The 19,446-nt window shown below is 40.0% G+C and overlaps 1 protein-coding gene across 6 annotated transcripts in view; it reads left to right on the top strand.

Moving 5' to 3' along the window:
- The window catches only part of TENT4A (terminal nucleotidyltransferase 4A), a 58,384-nt gene extending 39,871 nt beyond the window's left edge, over nucleotides 1-18,513 (top strand). Inside the window, exons 11-13 of one of the 6 annotated variants that reach the window (XM_006025015.3) lie at nucleotides 6,346-6,504; nucleotides 11,132-11,236; nucleotides 16,167-18,513. In XM_006025015.3, coding sequence (XP_006025077.1) covers nucleotides 6,346-6,504; nucleotides 11,132-11,236; nucleotides 16,167-16,352 — 450 coding nt within the window. In that variant the 3' untranslated portion in view covers nucleotides 16,353-18,513. The other 5 variants (XM_025205797.1, XM_025205796.1, XM_014520568.2 and 2 more) reach the window with 5 other exon arrangements.
- Nucleotides 18,514-19,446: the final 933 nt, after the last annotated feature.

Raw genomic sequence — 19,446 nt, 5'->3', positions numbered from 1 at the left:
CACACACACACACATCCAGACTTTAGGTGTTAACTACTCAGTTCCTTAGTTATTACAGACTACGTTTTTTGAAAGATTAAATTCAAGATAGGTACAAAAATGTGAGTTTCTAATTTCTCATCTGGCAGAAATTTATCAGTCTCCCAGGTCTCATTATTCACCCCTCTTTTCACCTTAAATGTCTACCACTGTAAATATTAAGACTTCCATCTTTCCTGAACTTTTTATGTTCATGGTGGTGTTAAACCTTGAGTCAAGTGGATAAGGACTTGTTTGTGCCTATTCTTAGACAGCATTTATTTGCAGTATCATTCTCAGGGAGTCTGAAAGAAGCAACTTAAGGTGCGTCTCTGCTTCATGCCCAGATTCTGTTGTTATATGCAAGGAACTCCTATAGGTCTTCTGCACTTAGGGCTGACAACCAGAGGCTTCCAGACATAGGAATGGTACGATACAGTCACACATTGGTCTGAGGTGCTGGTACATCTTTGCTTGCATTTGATTTCTTGTATGTTAATGTGTAGCATCAAGGTAAGACAACCCATGATAACTTCAGGTATGCTACTTAAAGGCTTGAAACAATTTTTAACGTGAGCTGTAAAGGATATACTGTTTAGAGATTAGGTTTCTTGGTCATAGTCCATATGCTAGACTCTAGAGTGTAGATGTCAATTCCAATTGTGCCAGCATTGAAGCTACAGCAAGACCCTTGGGACTAACATACCCTGGGGACATTCTTGTAACTGGTGAAGCTTTGGAATATCAACTTCCTACAGCTAGATTGGTGTTCCAGGATCCCTTGAGAAAGGGAACATGCTCTGATTGAGCAAGACGTTAAGAAGATGTTAAAATAGCTTCTGTCTTTTTGCTGACCTAGGATTTAAAAACACTTAGAATATTAGAAAGCCTATACTGCATATAGTCACCTAAACCTTCATACAATCTAGGTGGGAAGTGTTCCATCTGAAGCTGGGCTACTCAGTACACCTACTTTGTGTCCAGTCAAAACATGCAGCTAAGATTCTGCTCCACTTAGGTGAGACGATAGCATGCTTTGCCCTCAAGATTTCGCTTACATGTGCAAATCTGCTGTTTGTCTCTTCCCCCCCCCCCCCCCCCCCCCCCCCCCAAATCTGCTGCTAGGGAGTGACTCAAAAATAGATGGCATAGCCACAAGAATAGTTCCTACACTTTCAGACTCTTCAGTGAGTGGCCTAGACATGGGACTAAAAATTCTAAATTGCTTTTTGTGTGTCTGGATGAGAAAATATCAAAATGCAAGCCTTTAGGTTTCTGCTTGGTCACCTAAAAGGTAGCCTCTTGTAGGATAGCAAGTTAATTTGCATAAACAAGACTTTCTTTCCTCCTTGATGTCTGCCTCTGCTGTTTTAGTATGTGCTCTCAACCCATTCCTCAGATGTGTGGCAACAGATTGCCTGAACCTCTTTTTCTATAATTATGGAAGCGGTGTCCTGTCAATTGTCAGTGTTTTCAAAATTTCCATGTGGAGTAATTGCCAAGGGTAAGTATTATCATATTACAGCTCAAGAACATGTGTACTGACTTAGTTTGTTAGGGGCTGGAAGGGACCTTACAGATCATCAGGTCCAGCCCCCTGCTCTGGGCAGCAAAACAACTGGGGTTGAGTAACCCCAGCGAGGTGACTGTCCAGTCTCCTTTTGAAAATCTCCAGGGTAGGTGACTGCACCACCTCTGGATGGAGTTTATTCCACAGTCTGGACATCCTGACTGTGAAGGAGTTTTTCCTGGTATTAAACCTGAAGCAGCCCTCCAGGAGTTTGAATCCATTGGTCCTGGTCTTCCCCAGGGGTGCCCTTGTAAACAGTTGTTCACCAAGCTTCTGATGTACTCCTGATTTTAGTAGTAAGCCACTATCAAGTGCCCTCTTAACGTTCTGTTCTTTAGGTTAAAGAGGCCCAGGTCCCTCAGCCTTTTCTCATATGGCTTGCCTTGCAAGTCCCTGATCATACAGGTGGCTCTTTTCTGGACCCTCTCTCAAGTTTTTCCACATCCTTGTTGACATGCGGAGCCTAGAACTGGATGCAGTACTCTAGCTGCAGTGCAAAGTACAGCGAGTGTGTCACTTCCTTAGTTTTACATGAGGTGCATCGGTTGATGCATGTCAGCGTGTTGTGCCTTGTTGACTGCCACCTCACACTGATGGCTTATATTCATGCAGTGGTCAATCACTACCCCCAGGTCCCTTTCGGCCATGGTACAAGTCAGGCTGACATCACCAAGTCTGTATGTATGTTGAATGCCCCCAGATGGAGCACCTTACACTTGGAAATGTGCAAGGTCACAATTTAATAGCAAAAACTATTTTTGAGCATCCTTCCTTAAAAGATAGGGATCTAACTGCCTTTTTCCAGAGGGCAAGGTAGATTTTCTCTTCTTCAGCATCCACTGTTAAATAAACTGCCTTCCTTCTCTACATAATGTGGAGTATTCTAGTTTGTGGCAAAAACAACACCCAACTAAAGCCTTGTGTGCACAAGAAATGAGCAGTGAAAATGCATACTTTGGACCAGCTAGTTTTTCCTTCTAAAATACATGGACTTGAAAGTATCTAACGTCCCATAGCTAGCTAATGCAGCAGTTGATCCACAAAAACTTTCCAGTGCAGATAACCTCATTCCAAATGGCAGAAGTCCCTGTTCTGTACACTTAACAGCAGTCCTGAGTAGATAAAAACTGAAGAAATCTATTAGCCTGCCGGGTGGTCACCCATCAATTCCCATATAAAGGCAATAGACAGGCTCTTCTTCCATGTCTTCATAGAAGTATCCTTTGTTAGGAAGATGATGTAGGAAGTGGTCACAATTTGTCTGCTAGCTTAGCAGATGAGTTTCCTTCTCTCCCACCCTTTGGTTCTTTTCATGCTTACTAGTATTCAGAAGTTGGTAAGAAAAGGGTGGGGGGGAAGATGTAGGTGTGTATGTTGCGGCGGGGGGGGATGGGGAGAGTTGTGTAAAAGAAGATCTGTCCATCTCGATATAGATATAGGTATCTTTTCTTACCAACTTCTGAATACCAGAATGAGAAACTCTTACTTTTCAGTTGATCCCAATCTCCAGCAGCTCATGGAAGACCATTTCCTTCCATCTGTCCACCTATTCCAAGTTCTTCAGGAATCATTCTGGCTTCAGTGCATGTATCTAGACTTTAAACACACTTTCAAGTCTTGATTGTAGCTTCTAGTATGACTTTAGTGCTGAGGGTAGAAGAGTGAGGTCATATTCAGAATTGGTGTCTCTGGAATAGCTCCGCAGTGATCTGTTCTTCAGTGTTAAATATTTGGGTTGTAAATGAAAGGAAAATAATTAGTTACCCTTTTTTTTTTCTCTTCCCACAAAGGGTCTGAATGAACTGGCTGCTCAGAATTGAGCCCTCATTTCTATCAGAGAGAGAGGCTATTCCCCAGTTTTGACCTTTTATCCTTTGATCTTTTATTTTTTGTTTCCTTTGCCAATAATACCACATGCAATTCAACAGGAGAACTTTTGATCTGGACAGGTCCCTCTGAAGTTTGAGTATTGATTGCCATAGCTACTCAGAAATCCAACTATGCAGGTTCTGTCTATGGAAGCTTTGTGCTTCCCTATCTTCTCACCTGCATGTGTTGTTTGCAGTGTGTTTTGACCACTGGGAGAATTGGACAGTTTTTTTTGGATTTCTCTGGAGCCAGCTAGAAGGGTCTTCCAAAGATTGGGAAGTGTTGGTAGATAGTGTGGACTGCTGACTTATCCCGCACTGTTCCTGAAGGATTGAGCCTGACTGAGCAGTGTGTCCTAACTCTGGGACAAGTTCCTTCCCTCTCTTGACCACTTGCTCCTCTTTGGTGGGTTGATTGCATTGTAATTAGTAGCTTCTTGGTAAGAGGTGTTCCCTACTTGAACTGGAACCTGTTATAAATGAGTTCAAATACTTCCTTATATTGTGGGCTGCAGGTCTAAGAGTCCCATATTCCCACCTGTCACTTCAGCTTCACGCTCCTACATGTCACTTCAGAAACCCCTTATCCTTCATTCCAGAGCCTAGATTTGCAAATTAGGAGTGTGGGGCTCTCTTCTGCCCACCACATACTTTAGTTGCACATGCCAACTGTTGATGCCATTTGTTTTGTTAATGCTTTTATGACATATGGATGCCGGTATTCAGAATGACTTAACCCATGACCACTATCCTTTATTGACAAGTCTTTAATCGGGCAAACAAGTCTATGTCCATGTTACTATTTTAGTGAATTCCTCATACCGCTTGCTTCAAGATACAAAGATTTGTTTCCTATGCTTTAGAAATCCATTAAAATCTTTCCTTACTTGAAGGCTCTTGAATAATTTCTCCCTTTTTCCCCACACTTTCTTGTGGCAACTCATTTTACAAGGAAGTATGGTTTTTTGCTGGGACTTTTTTAGTAGAGCTGATTTACCTTCTTTCTTGTGGCAGATGTGCCAACTTTGTAGTTATACTGCCCAATTGGGTGTTTACTTAAAATAAGCTATTACAGAATTTCACTTCCTAGCATTTCATTAATGCACAGACCTGTCAGACAAGGGTCTCTGGATGATTTCCCCCTCTCTGAAAGGAAAAAAGTCATAGTAATCTTCTTGGGGCATTTGGTCATGAAACTGGTTCTTTGGCCTTGGAATTCCTTTTGGTTCTTCATCGCACGGCAGGCGGGGATGCAGACGTTTGTGTAGCAGGACTTTTCTCCAGTTCTATTCTCTAGCTTGAGACATCTTGCATTAGTATGGGAATGGAGGCAAAAATATATAGCATAAATCTCTTTTGAGGAACTGTTGTGCTTCCTGTTAGGAGTTTTGCTGTCATAAAGAACTAGAAAGTCCTTTTGGATTTCCAGAAGAAGCTTGCATATGCATTTCTGCCCCCTCTGTGTATTCAAGATACTTTATTTTTTCCTTCAGAAACAGGCCAAATGTAGTTACCTCCAAGTTTTACTTGAGCAGTTTGCATCTTTGATCTCAGGGAGGGTAGAGATATTTGAATGAGAACAGAAGTCAAAGGTTCTTCATTTTATTCAATGGATACCTACATACTAATCCATGAATTCTCAATTGGACCTACTGTTTTTCCAGGTACAGTTGGAGTCCTTTGGGATTTCTGCAGTCTTGGACATATTAGAGAATAATTTTGTTTGTGCTGTCAACTTGTGTAGTGGGGTCATTATGCCTGTTGACCTTCCCTTACTTCTCTTCTCCCTGAAACAGAGTAGTTCTGTGACTCAGACTTACTTTGGAGATAAGTGAATCTGGCTCTTTAATTAAACTATGTTGTTTTGAAATGGAGGAAGTGTCTCTTTTCTGGAATGTCAAGCAGGTCCTGAAGTTTTTTCCTGTGCTGCAGTGTTAGTTCTAGAAAAGCAACTGATCCATTCTCTTTGATGTGCTTAAGGAGCACTCAGGCCCCAGCTGATTACAGTCCTGTGGTCAAAATTACTATTCTCTCCTAGTTTGCTTATTTGTCAGCTGTTAAGTGCTCCTGGCACTGTGGTATAAAACCACCATCCAGAGCCCACTGCTTACTATGTCTTAATTGCTGCTGGTCAGGCTGGGAGAGGAGGGAATATGGAAAGAAAATTACTGACAGGTAATATCTGTCAAAGTACTCCTTTCTGTTACCTTACATCCCTCTGACTCTTCCTGTTGGATTGTCACTCAGATTTCAGAAGGCAAAAAATCAGAATTCTTAACTGGAAAAGAAGTGGGTGATTTGGTGCTTACTATTGGTCTTGACTGGCAGATCGTCTCCTTGTTTCTTGGTAGGTGGAGCCCTAAGTTTGCTGTTGCTGGGTAAGATGGGAGAAGACTGTAACATTTACCAGTGAGTAACTTTACCATGCAGATAAGTACCAATAACTCCAACACTGTTCAGAGCACTGATCCTCTACCAGCAATTAAAATTCTAGTTTTTATCTAGCTATCAATGATACTTTTTCTTCTTTCCTATCTCCATCCTCCCTACTTTTTAATTTGGTAGAGTGAAACATTCATTTTCAGGTTGTTTTTTTTTTTTTTTTTGTTTTGTTTTTTTAGATTGAGCTGACTGGAAACTGATCTGTGATTACCATAGATGCATTTAATTTGTTTTACTTGATTCTGGGTAGAGTTATTTCTTAACTCTTACATTTTTTAATGTAAATTTAGTGTATCAGTTTATTTGATTTCACCACTGGAATTGCTTTTAATCCAGACTACAGTATTTACACGAGTTAATTAATCAGTGCATTTACAGATGCCTAGTCTGTATATACTGTACTTTCTGTAAAGTTGCTTTTCTTTCCCCTTTTTTCTCTGCCAAAAGGATTCTGATACGCCACCTTGCACAACTCCTAATGTTTACCAGTTCAGTCTGCAAGCACCGACTCAACTTATGGCCGGTTTACCACCAGCATTGCCTATGCCAAATGGTAAACCTCAGTCTGCACCTACAAGAACCTTGATAATGGCCACCAGTAATCAGGTATGAGCCAACTAATTGGAGTAACTTTTTAATGAGGTAGTGTTGAAATTAAAAGTATAGATGGCTTGAATTATGCTATACTAATTTAAAGATCCCTCAAGGTGATGAGACCGTTTTTTTTAAAGATGTTTTCTTGGACTTGCTAAAGTTATGAACATGAATGTCTACCATCAAAACTGTTTAAAAAATCAACTTTTGAGAAGCATCATTGAACAAACATACAAGTCATCCTACTTAAAGATGTTTTGAATTCCATAAGAATAAAACTATAAAATTTAAGATGCCATGCTGCCTTTAATCGCTTTAAGCAGGTTTTGAGGTTCCTTGACACCTTAGGCCACTGTAGGTATCTCCCAATTTATTCAGGCTTGCCAGATTTCTGTTAAAAACTTAAACTTTTCTGCTATGTGCTACTTGATTCGTTTTAAGATTGATTTATAGGGTTTGAAGGCTTCCTTTCTGACTTTTTAGATTTTGCAAGAATTTGGGTTCACTAAATGCACTGATTTTAGACTTCGAAATTTTCTGCATATATCAATTTGGAATATAATTACAAAGTTGAATTTCTCAGGTCTTCCTTCAGGGTGTATTCCCTAAAACTCAGATAAGGATTCTACTCAAACTATTTGCATTAACTAAAGGCTTATAATGTGTAGGTGCCATATTTACAGGAAGGTAGTACATCCCCTGATCAGTCTACAGCAGGGGTGGGCAACCCCTGGCATAAGTGCCAGTGTGGGGCATGTGAAGGCACTTTGTTTGGCATGCGAGCCTCAGGGCAAATGGTGGGGAAGGGCCCAGGGCTGCGCCGCCACAAGGATGGGGCTGCTCCTGGCTCCTCTGCTGTCTGCCTCTGGCATGCCAACATCTTGCAGATTGAGGTTGCTGGCGTTTTTGGCACTCTGCCCAAAAACATTGTCAACCCCTGGTCTACAGTCTTAACTATAAAATGGGAAAATGCTAGAGGTGCGCTGATATATCGGATCGACACCAGTACAAGGAAAATTGACATTACTGGCAATTGGCTTTTTTTGGCCGGTCTAGCCAATAATGTCACTGATTAAATGCCATGTGCATGCGCTCAGCTGCAGTATGCACACTACCAGGAATGCAGCCCGGTGGCATGGAGACCTGCGTCTAGCTGGTAAGTCTGGGGGAGGGAAGGCCCCAGCCCCGCCCCCAACTTACTGGCTGGACGCTGATCGCTAGGCTGCATATTGGTTATCAGTTTTGTATCAGCTGATATGGCTGGTTAATAATCAACCATCAGTATGGGCCAAAAAAAATCCTTATCGGTGCACCCCTAGAAAATGTACGACATCTCATTGGGAGCCCTGATTGTTTAAAAGAAGGTGTTAGGCTTGTGCTTTAGGACAGGGAAGCCTTCCCCTTATCCCTGTCCCTTGTCTTCTCCCTACAATTGTGCTTATGAGCTGCTTGACATTTTATGGTTCAAGGTGATGTTACTTGGGTGTTTATGAATGAGGAGGTTGAGACTGTTGTAGAGCAGGTTGATGCGAACTGAAGGGGATATGGTAGTATTTTGAGGTTTTAGGAGATATTTGAGCTTTTAATACTAGTTTGTGTTAGACACCATGGCTTTGTCTGTCTTAAGGGGCTGCAGCTGCAATGTTTCTTCACTGCAGGATCAGAACTTTTCTGAGGGAGGGATATATGTGGCAGAAGGGGATCAATTTGGGTTGAGGACAATAACTGGATTCATCATGACCAAGGGTTTATGTAATAGAAAACTAAGGTTTGATGGGATCTCAGGAGGTCAGCTTGTCCCAGCCTCCTGCTTAAAGTAGAATAATCCCATTTATTAACCATCCCAGACAGATTTAGTCTCATTTGAACTTAACGTCATGGAGTGTAATAGCTCTTGTTCTGGTATATCTGGTTGATAGAGGATTAATTTTTTACTTGCGTACTTAGTTATGCTACAGCTTTATTTAGTCATTCAGTTACCATAGAAGGGTGACAGAATTTAGCAAAACTAGAGGATTTGGAGGAACCTAATATTCTGCAGTAGCAAGTTGACCAAATTCAAACTAAAATATTTCCTTCAATTGTGGGAGTCCTGAGGAGTCCACATGCTTAGTAGCACTGTCTGCTCCATAGAGAACTTTTCCACAGAGTTTGAATACTGGTTTGTAATACTGGTCTGTGTTGCATAGAGTTCATATACAAGAATATCTTTGGGTGGAAGTTGTTTATATCTTTTTTTTAAAGGAGATGCAGTATGCTAGTTTCCTCCCAAGTTTTTTTTGTAAGTTTTTTGCTTAGCAATCCTTTGGATATAACTCCTGGGAAGCCTGGGGTTCAGAGTCTTTTCTCTTTCCTGATCCAACCCAGCAGTTTGGGTGTCATGGAAGATTTATTCACTTAAGTTTCTTGTTGCAAGGGGATGTCCAAGTACAGTTGGTTGGCATTTATTTTGAGGAAAGCTTCCATCATTTTATCTTTCTACTAATAACCTTTATCTGTTCATGTATCCAGAGATTAGAGTGGTTACTATTTTGCAAATAGAAAAATGGAAGCATAGAGTGTCACAGACATTGAACCCTTAGGAAAAAATGTATGGTACAGTAGTAGAAAAAGGTGCCTGACTGTAATGTTTGGTGTTATTAGTATTGATTAATTGCATGCTATAGGGTGTGGGTGTTTTAATAGAATCTCTGCGTTGGGGTCTTTTGTAACATCTACTAGGCACTTCATTAAAATTTTTCACCCACTTTTTTTCAGATCAGGTCTCTTGTCCCTTTGGTGTTCCTACACTTCTGTGCAGAGAGCTTGCCATTTGAAGTGGCTCTGTGTTTGCAGCAGTTCACCACTTACTCATCCAGCACTGTTCCTCCCCCCCTTCCCTGCCTTGTGTCATGTGGCATATGCCTTTTGAGTTTTTGATTCAGCTCTTTCCTCAGGCTGTCCTCTATATTTGGTGTTGTACCTTATCTATATAAATGCAACTTTTCTGCTGGTGAATTTATCCTAGTGAGAGAGAGTAATATCTTGCTTTTCAATTTAAGGATATAAGTGATGATCTACACTGCTTATGTGATCTCTTCAAATCCCCAAGTAAATTTATACAAAATAGAGGAAGTCCATTTTTCGGGTAAACAATTTGATTTAAGTATCAGTTTACAATCTAAGTTGCTCTTTTCCTGAACTTTATTTTTTTATGAAGAAGGTAACCCTCTGCCATAAGAGTCAGATTTCCATGCAAGCAGCTAATACTGTAGAATCAACTCTTACATATCAGCCCATACTTCATAGTTTTCAAATACTTGAAGACGTAATGAAAAGATTAAAAAAGACAAAAAAAAAATCTTGTCAACATTTAGTTAGTTGGAGGTAGTTGCATTTGATTTTTCCATTGCTAGGCTATTGTAGTGGAGAGAGTCTTAGCTTTTTCCTTCAGTTTTAATACATATGAAATAACCAGTCAGTGCAATTTGTATGAATTATTTTATACTTTTCTTTGCCTTATGAAGGAGTTTGAGGGTGATTTGCCCTATTGTAGGGGTTGGCAGCCTTCTGTCACCTGCGGACTGCTGTTTGCAACCCATCCCCTCCATGGCCTGCACAACTGCACCTTCCCTGGAATCAGCAGATGCTGTAAAAGGAGTAGAGGGGAAAAAAGGCAGGCCCTAGGATCCTTTTGCTTGTGACCTGAGGACTATCAATAATATATAAAGGACTATATAGAATAACTTGAAAACTCAAAACATATGAAGGGAGAACTATTATTTCAATCAATTCCCATCTTTCAGCCTCTTGAATTCTAACATGTTGTGTGATCTTTGTGTGCTTGAGAGCGTCTGATATTCAATGCAGTAAAATTAAAAGAATTTGTCAGTGGGACAGAATTATCCCTCTTGATGAGGATTTTGAACCACCGTGCTTGAAGCCTCAAGTGTCAACAGTGGTGAGATATAAACGGTCTTTCTGAAGTTGAGCAGCATAATTACTGTATCTCTAAAGTCTGCCTTTGGGAAGACAGTCATAACCAAAGCATTGCTGTCAGCACAGTTGGGGATAGGTTTAACTAATGGCCTTTCACCTGCATTGGATCTACTCCTCCATGCAGAAGCATTCATAATGCTATAAGGAGTGAAATCCTTAACTGTGAAGCAGTTCCCTACTGGCAGGCTTGAACATATACCGTCAATCTCTCCCTCCCATGAAGACTTGGTCTTTTGTGTTCTGTGAGTCTTTGCTGTCCCTTAGAACATGATTCCCTTATTTTTTCTTTCCCTTGGCAGTTTTTTCCCTGTCTGTTGAGCTTGACCTCCATCTGGAATATAGAGGCTCTTCACTGAAGCTGTAGCCTAAATTCCCATCTCTTATCAGTGGATGAGCAGCTGCAGTGGGAAGAAAGGGCAACTGTTCCAATACTTAAAGGAACTTTCTATTTGGAATGCAGTGCAACCATTGGGTAGATTCTCTTGGCACCAGACATTTGTTTTTCTTCTACTATTTACTTCCTGTTGGGAAAACACTGGGGCAGTTACTCTTACAACAAGTGGCTTAGTTGCTTCCAGCTTTACTGTGCAGTGGATTCGGGAATATGTCGGGTGATCAGCAAGATTTGCTTTGGCTCCTGACAAGCCTACCTCCTTTTCAGGATCTTCGTTATCCTTCAACTTTGCTGGCAAACAGCTTGGAATCACTGCCCTTCTGCTCCCCACTGGAATCGGCATCAAGGCAAAAATCTGGCAAGCATATTCAGGTAAGGAGAGAGAAACTCCTTTGATGCTCCCACAAATACAACAGCACCCACTTTCCCAGCTCCTATACATTATTCTTTTCTCCCTAGGGTAAAGTATACTATTTTCCATGTATTTGTTTACTGGATCGATTGCTCACTGGCAACCCTGGACCAGTCACTAGGGACAATAGACTTCAGTTAAATCATACTTGCATGGCTCTCTAAAAACAAGAGGTCCCACCTATCTTTATGTCTTTAGACTTGGAGTATCCAAAAGGAAGCTGGTAAACTCAGGTGTCTAACTTCTACTGCATTCACTCCCAGTCTGTCTCAGTTTTCTAAGTGATAATAGATTTTAGGTGAGGGGAAGGGAGCCTCTCTGACCAACTATATTGATTGCTACCAGAAGGATTTTGGCTGTCCTTTCTGGGAGACCTGCTCTTTTCAAAAGAAAATTGAAGATTTTGTGTCTTAAGCTTAGCTCCAAAATCTGCTAATTGGACTGTATTTGTAATTGCAGTGTAATAAATATAAACTTTTCCTTCTAGAGCACCTCTGTGGCTTTAAGTGACCTGGATTATTCTGACTGTTTTATAGCCCACTGCTGTAAGTGGAGCTGTGACACTGTTAACTTTCCGTGGGATAGACTAGTGGCAGTGAATATTAGGATTGATGAAATAAAACCCATATTCCTTCAACATCTCAGTAGGGTCAGAAGCAGATGGAAATTGCTTTGATTGGTCTCTAATTCTTGAACCATTCTGTGGCCTTTGCCACACAACTATAGGGTTAGCGGGGACCTGGATGTTCATCTAATCAATTCCCCTGTATAGATGGGATGCATTTTTTTCTTAAAGCATCTCAGGCAGATGCCTGTTCAGCCTCTTTTAGAAATTTCCAGAAGAGCTTTCACACCTTGTGTAGGCAGCTTGTTTCACAGTCCTACTGCTCTTACAGTTTATGTTAAATCTCAGGCAAAATGTTCTAAATTTGCTTTGCTGTAGTTTATAACCAATGCCTTCAGTCTTGCCTGTCTCTGGGAGGGGCAGATGAAGGTTTCCATTATGAAAGCCTTTCAAATATTTGAAGCTATCATGTTCTCCCTCAATCTTTTCTCTAGACTAAATATATTCTTGCCACCTTCCCTACTACATTTTGCATTCCAATCCTTTTATCATCTTTTTGTCACTTGTCTTTAGATCTTTTCCAGTTTCTCTACATCCTTAAAATGTGGTGCTCAGAAATGGTCATAATACTATTACTGAGGCCTAATCAGTGCTGAATAGTGGTACTGTCACCTTTCATGCCTTTATTGCACTCTAGTTGAGGCAGCCCAAAATTGCATATGCACTTTTTTTGGCAAGTGTATCATGTTGCTGTGATCCAGAAAAACCTCCAGATTTTTTTAGCAGTGATGCTACATTTTGTGTGTTCAGCTGATTTTTTTTTTTTTTCTTAGATGTAGCAATTTACCTTGGCCTTTGGATTTTGCTTGGTCATTGATAGACCAGTTCTTTGTGATCAAAATCCTTTTGCATTCTAATCCTGTCCTCCAAAATGTTTGGAACTCCTAGCAGTTTTATCATCTTTGGATTTGGATCAGGAAGCGCTCTCTCCCTGCATCCAAGTCCTTAATAAAGTGAGCAGTCAGTCTTTCTCTTGCACATCTCTCTGGTGTAATTTTTTTTTCTAAGATTCCTCAGTCATAGGTTTGAACCAAAACAGCTAGCTTCTATGGTCATGCAGTTAAAATGGTTCTCTTCAAAAAGTTGACACCAGTTAAATGTCTTTGTTGAAACTGTCTTATGGGCATTTACACCAAATATCTTTGAACAGAATAAATATCCAGTGCTGAGGCCACACCAACCCTTAATGGTTCATTCTGGTCCAGTATGCAAGCATCCTAAGCTCTGATTGTGGGGGGAAAAAGTTTGGTTTAAAAAATACAACCCTCGGATGCTTTCTGCCTTTTTGTGAAATTTAAGCTTAGCATACTTATCCTTCTGGGATGAAATGCCTCTGAAGTATTTGCACTAGTCCATTTTTTTTTTTGATGTGTCTATACAGTTTCAGTCAAACACCTCATTCAGTGGTGACATTTGGGTGGTAGCCTAATACAAAGTAGTTGCTGGCCATATGTACGGTGTAGTGACCAGTCTTGTGGGAAGTTTCCCAAAATCTTAGTAATTTATACAGTGAAGACATCTTGTGTGTGTTAGGATAATACCACCTTTTCCTTGTCATAGTAATGTGACTGCATTGCAGTGAAACTGGATTTAACTGGTGTCACCTTTTTGAAGAGAAGGATTTTAAGTGGATGATCCTAGAAGCCAGTCTTTTTGATTCAAACCAATAAGACTCAACTTTTCTAGCTTCAAGGTACCCCTTAGACCAGTGTTTCTGGAACTCTAAAGCAGTGGTTCTCAACCTTTTTCATACCAGGACCCATTTGTAAACAGTGATGGCAAGTCTCAACCTGCTGCCCCCAGCCTCCCAGTGTGTGGGGCATGGGAGGGCCCCAGGCAGCCCCTCACAGGCTGGAACTCTGCCAGGCTACAAGGTAAAAGCCATGGTTTCCCATGTTTTTCTCCTTGAAAGGAGAATCCATTTTAGTTTGTTCAATTTTTTTAAGTTTGTTCATGACCCTTTCATGTATTTGTGTAACCAACTTTTGGGTTGTGACCCACAGGTTGAGAAACGCTGCTCTAAGGTGATCATTTGTACCAGGGGTTGTCAACTGGGGGTATGCATACCCATGTGGGTACTTGGGGAAGGCCCCAGGGGGTATGTGGCAGTGGTGCAGGGGGCGGGGCTGCCAGCACTTCTGGTTTTGCTCATTGATTGGCCACCGGGGGACTCCCCACTTTTCCACCAGCTGCCAGGGGTACACCGACCAAAAAAGGTTGAAAACCCTTGATCTGTGCTATCATTGATAAGCCCAGATCTTCCTCATCCTTTGCAGTCAGCCTTGCAAACTGTGAGGTCTCAGAAACGCTTCTTGCTCTCCTCACCAATAGGGGGTCCTGCAGACTTACAGACTATAGATAAAATTGACACCTTCTTGGACCCAGGATGATGAAGAAACTGTGTTAAAAGTCTGGGGGGGTTTCTTTGGGGGTTTTTTTGAGTTGCTTTGAATCAGTTGGGCATAAACCACTAGGTGTCCCAAAGATGTTCAGTCTCTGAGCGGCTGGAGAGGAAGAACTAAGAAGCAGGAAGTGCCCAGCATGCTTTATTTCCCTAGCAGGAGGATAAAGGGAGGTTCTGTATAGATATTGGCAAGACGGAAATGTTCTGAGCCCTCAGTCTAATAGTGTGGCACTCAAAAGTGAGAAATGTATGTGTGGACAATTACTTAAAGGAGAACAAATCTACCTGGTCACAAATTATCAGTGTGTCATCACATGCAGGTCTTAATGACCTAATCTGAAAAGCAGGGAGATGTATATTGCAATATAATCTGAACTAGCAGTTCAGAATCATTTAATTCAAGCCATTTTCTGTTGGTATTTATAAACTCTGTCATCTTTTGCTCTCAGTGGGAGTTAATGGACTCTTGATTTTTCTGTAGTTTCTGCAGCAATACTTTTTTTGTTGCCATTTTGTACTCTATCTGAAGTGTTCCCTCAAATTTCTGTTAACCTATTTTAGCTTTCTACTTATTATATATTTGTATTACCATATCTCTTCTAGTGATGTTTGAAAAATACAGAAAATGGGTTTTATGCATTTGATTCAGAGACTGTCCTGCAAATAGCTATATTTTCTACTTTTGCAGCTGTCTCTCCTTTATGTGTTCATATTGGTTTAATTCTGTAACTTAAGCTAATTTTGGAAACAGCATGTAGGAAAGCAGCTGAAAAGTCCTTTGTATTCTGAGCAATTGATTTTAAATGGATATTGTCACATAGTAGGCCATACATCTTAAGGATTCTGCAAGACTTGATTTCAGATCAGAGAGTCTAGTTTTCAATCAGGTCTTCCACTCAAGTCTCCCATACTGTGCCCACAATAAATTGCTTTGGCAGGGAGAGAGGGGGTGACATGCGACTGAATGGGGGTCGTTCACAGCAGGGGCAAAATTTGTTTGAAAACACGGAGGCCTGTTTTGAAGATCAAAACCTTAAATAGGCTTCTCTAAACTGATAAGATAAGGGAATATTCTTGATAACTTTGCTTCATAGTGTCTGTATTTAAACACTTAGGACTATTCTGCCTGCCACAATTTGCAAACTTTCTTGAAAGATTTTAAATTTTATAAAAGCATTTAGAGACTCATATACCTCTGTATCCAAGACCTTGAGGAGTACTTGCTTGTTTGAGTTTAATGTATCAAAGCACGGAGTTTGGTCTCCAGTCCTGCTTTGTTAGAGAGGCCTTAAGAACCTATAAATACTAGTCATGATATCAATTACAGTATCCCTGCAATGCCCAAGCTGGCGGCAATGAAGCCTCTGCCAGCAGTTACCTCACCATGTTGATGATGAGCACCTATTCTTACCGCAGCAAGGAGATATGGCATCTAGATGCTGTAGTGTAGTGACTTGGGATGTGTATCAGGAAGACACTGTGTTTTAATATCAGATAAGTAACTGCCAGTAAAATGACATATGAATCAAATTAATCACATTTAGTAAATACATCTATATGAATTCAATTTTACAAAGATAATACAGGATGGCTTTACAGAAGCTGAAGGGTTCTATGGGGACGTTGGCTTTGGAATTTGTTTTTACATTTGCAAAATAGCTAGGTCAAAGAACCATCCTGTTGCATGAGTGCCCAATTGAACTTGTACTAGTGTTTCAAATGAGGGGTCTAGCTTAAAGTACAGAAAGAACTTGGTACTTGACTGAAGCTGTTTTCTGATGATGAATAATATACTGAAGTGGGCATAATACTGTTTCAGCTGATTATAGTACTAAACTGAGTACTTCCCTTTGTATTTTAGCAGCACAATGGAATGAAGTTTTCCATGAAAGGAGCTCATAATCATAACCAAGGCAATGGCTACAATCCCGTGAGCAGTGGAGGCATGAGGCAGCCAGTGGGCAACAGAGGACACCACCAATATAACCGTAACATCTGGAGAAGAAAAAAACACAGAGAGAATTTGCCTATTAGTCTCAGCAGATAATGGCTAATGCCAGGATGATCTTCCCCTGTTTTACAGACTGAAGCTGAGTGAGTGACACTAGACTGGGGAATGGAGACCAGCAATCAGCACATCAGTTTGTGGGTGTTGCCGAATATCTGCAGCTGACTTTTTTGCATGTTTCTTCGTGTGGTGGTCAAGTCCATCTTAAAGAAGTAGTTGTGCTTATCTGTGAAGCCTTATTAAATGTGGAAGTTTGTTTTCTGCCTTCCATGGTTACTCATACAGTGCCGAAGCAGCTCTTATGTTAGAACTGCAAGGACTTTTATCAGTGCTGTAGCATTTTTGCTGTAGCTGCATCTGTTCCTTTTGTGGGGTTTTTTTTTTTTTGGTTTTGTTTTGTTCTTTGCTTTGAGAAGCAAAGGAAATTTCATTCCCTCACTTTTTTTTGCAGCAGATCTAGTTGGGATCTCATGATAAACAATTTTGCTGCCCTTGTTTTTATTTCAAATTTCAGAATTTTGCTCTGTAAATATTGAAAATATAATTTGTGCAATAATGCAAAATTTTTAATTTAATTTCATATTGTCACATAAGTTATATTTAAGGGGAGGAGGTATTTTTTTAATTTACAGATCCTTTCCCAGGTTGCATTATCTAAGTTGGGTTCATAGTTTTGGCAGGTTGTCCGAGCAGTGTTACAAACATGACATAATTTATGGTAGTATTTGAGGCTTCTTGATTCACAGTGAAAGTGCTGATTTGGCTTACGGTTTTATGAAGGTATTACGCTCCAAAGTGTTTTGACCCTATGTTTTTAGCTCATTGTCTGGCCTCTCTCAGTTGTCTTGTTCTAACTAATGAGTTTTAATTTATCATTTAACTAGACAACAAATCCAGCATTTAAAGTGCCAGAAGAATAGTTTTCTAAGGGTGAAAAGGATTGGTTAAGTCCTGGTATGAAATTGGAAAAATTGTGAACTACATGCTTCCGTCAGTTTTAATAATGTAACCTGTTAATGGTTGGGGCCGAACACCATTATTGAAATCACAGGTACCCAGCTTAACGAATGTGGAGAAAGGAAATATGTTGATTCCATTAAGGAATCTGTATAGCAGTATGCATTAGTTCTGTTAAGAGCAAAATATAAAAAGTACTTCAGCTGCTCTCAGCATTATAAGGAGTATCTTTTAATGTATTAACAGGAGAGCACAGCCCCATGCTGCACACAGTCTGCGTGGCTGGCACTTAATTTACAGATGCATACAGGTATACTATGCAAGTGTGTATTGCCATGACAACCACTGTCTTTGTTAACTTTTTTGAATAGAAAATGTACATCCTGCCTAACCCTGAGTTTTTAAAGCACCACAGTTGTCCTGGGAGTAGGTTAAATCTCACCATACCCTCTGGTTTCCCATTTTTAAATGAGGGTTCTTAACAGCGATATTCACTACAGGTTTGTTTGGGGGGGGGGGGGTTCCTTTTTCTTTTTCTTTTCTTGTTTTTTTTTTTTAATTTATTTATTTATTTTTTTTTTTTTGAAGTCCACTAGTGGGGAAAGCTAGAAAAAAATATTGCCATGACAGCTAGATTATGTACAGAAGTGGAAGATTTTAAAATTGATATCTGAATGTTATGATAAAATGGAGGCATCTAGCATGATGAAGCTTTATAGTATGCAGTATGCCTTTGAAGCAGGAATAGCCCAAACTGTTGTTTTACCTGTCTACTGCAAACAGATCTCTTTTATGGGTACAGGGAAGGAGATGACCTTTCAGAGTAGCACAGTTTTTTCTCTACAGTACTTGTTGGCTCAGATTTATACTTTTTAAAAATCATTAGCCTATTCATAAATCAATATTTAAGGGCTGGTACATAGGCCTGTACTGCTAATCTTAACACTAGCAATATTGCGCATAAACTTACATTAAGGAACCTTCAAAGGCTTTATTTGGCGTCTTAATCTAGTGTTCATTTTGAAGCAAAATTCATTCAAACAGAAACTGGTATCATGTTCCATTTTAGTCATGGTGAACCAGATAAATTGGCCTGGCTACCGCTGTGGTTATGTGCTACAGACTAAAACAAATCATGTTTAGATTTTTTTTTTTTGGTGTGGACAACTATGTGGAAGCTAAATTGACATATTTTTATGTAAAGTTTTTCTATTCTTTGATTTTTAATAAACTTTCGAGAGCAGTTGTTTTTCTATATATCTTCATGAGAAATCCAATGGAGAGCGTACTTCCGTCTTATCCTTGTAGCTGCAACTAAGTCAAGCATCCATTTCAAAGCATCTCCTATCAAACAATGTAGTAGAACACAGATTCTTCAACAGGTTCCTTTCCTTACCACCTGAAAAGATCTGGATTTTCTAACTAGCAGAAGGTATATCCAGCTGCAGCAAACAGCTGTGGGACTGCTAGAGTATAGAATACAGAAGCAGTGCCCTTTTAAGTAAAAGCCACAGCAAATAGATAAGGGACTCATCTTTAATTTGGCAACCCACTGTTAACTAAACAGCTTGTAAACCACTGGGATAGGAATGATCCAGGTTCTACTGTACTTCCACTCCCTTTTTAAATGGAGCAGTTGTCTTTCCTACTTCAGTTTTACTCAGCCTCACTGATATATTGACTTTGCTACACTACCACTTATTATTAAGGCAACTCTAAACATGGAAATCATGCTTGTGTCTCATCTTCCCTGATTTATGTACACATAAAACTATTGACAAAAAACCCCAAGACTATGCCTACCATAATTCATAAGCATCTGGAATATTGATAGTTTGAACATTTTTTTTTTTTATTGGCTTTCTGACATTTCACTATTCAGATTTTGTATGCTATTTACTAGATTCCCTAGGTGTAATTAAAAAAAAAAAAAAAAGTTCATAATGCAAAAAATCCAATAATTAGTGTATTAAAAATTATTGAGCCTACCTTACATATCTAGAAGAGCAAGATTACAACTCCAAGTACAGACCTAAAGATCTTATTGAACTTATACACTTCATCCTCGCACACAACTTCACTTTCAATAACCAACACTTCTTCAAGACCATGGGCACAACTATGGACTAATAAGCATCACCCCTCTGTCAGACTCTCTTGAATAGTCCAGCACCAA

The sequence above is a fragment of the Alligator sinensis genome, unplaced genomic scaffold (assembly GCF_000455745.1).
Source record: "Alligator sinensis unplaced genomic scaffold, ASM45574v1 scaffold248_1, whole genome shotgun sequence".
In the NCBI taxonomy this organism is placed as follows: domain Eukaryota; kingdom Metazoa; phylum Chordata; order Crocodylia; family Alligatoridae; genus Alligator; species Alligator sinensis.
Note: the sequence above shows the minus strand (reverse complement) of the source record. Positions and strands in the feature narration are given on the sequence as shown.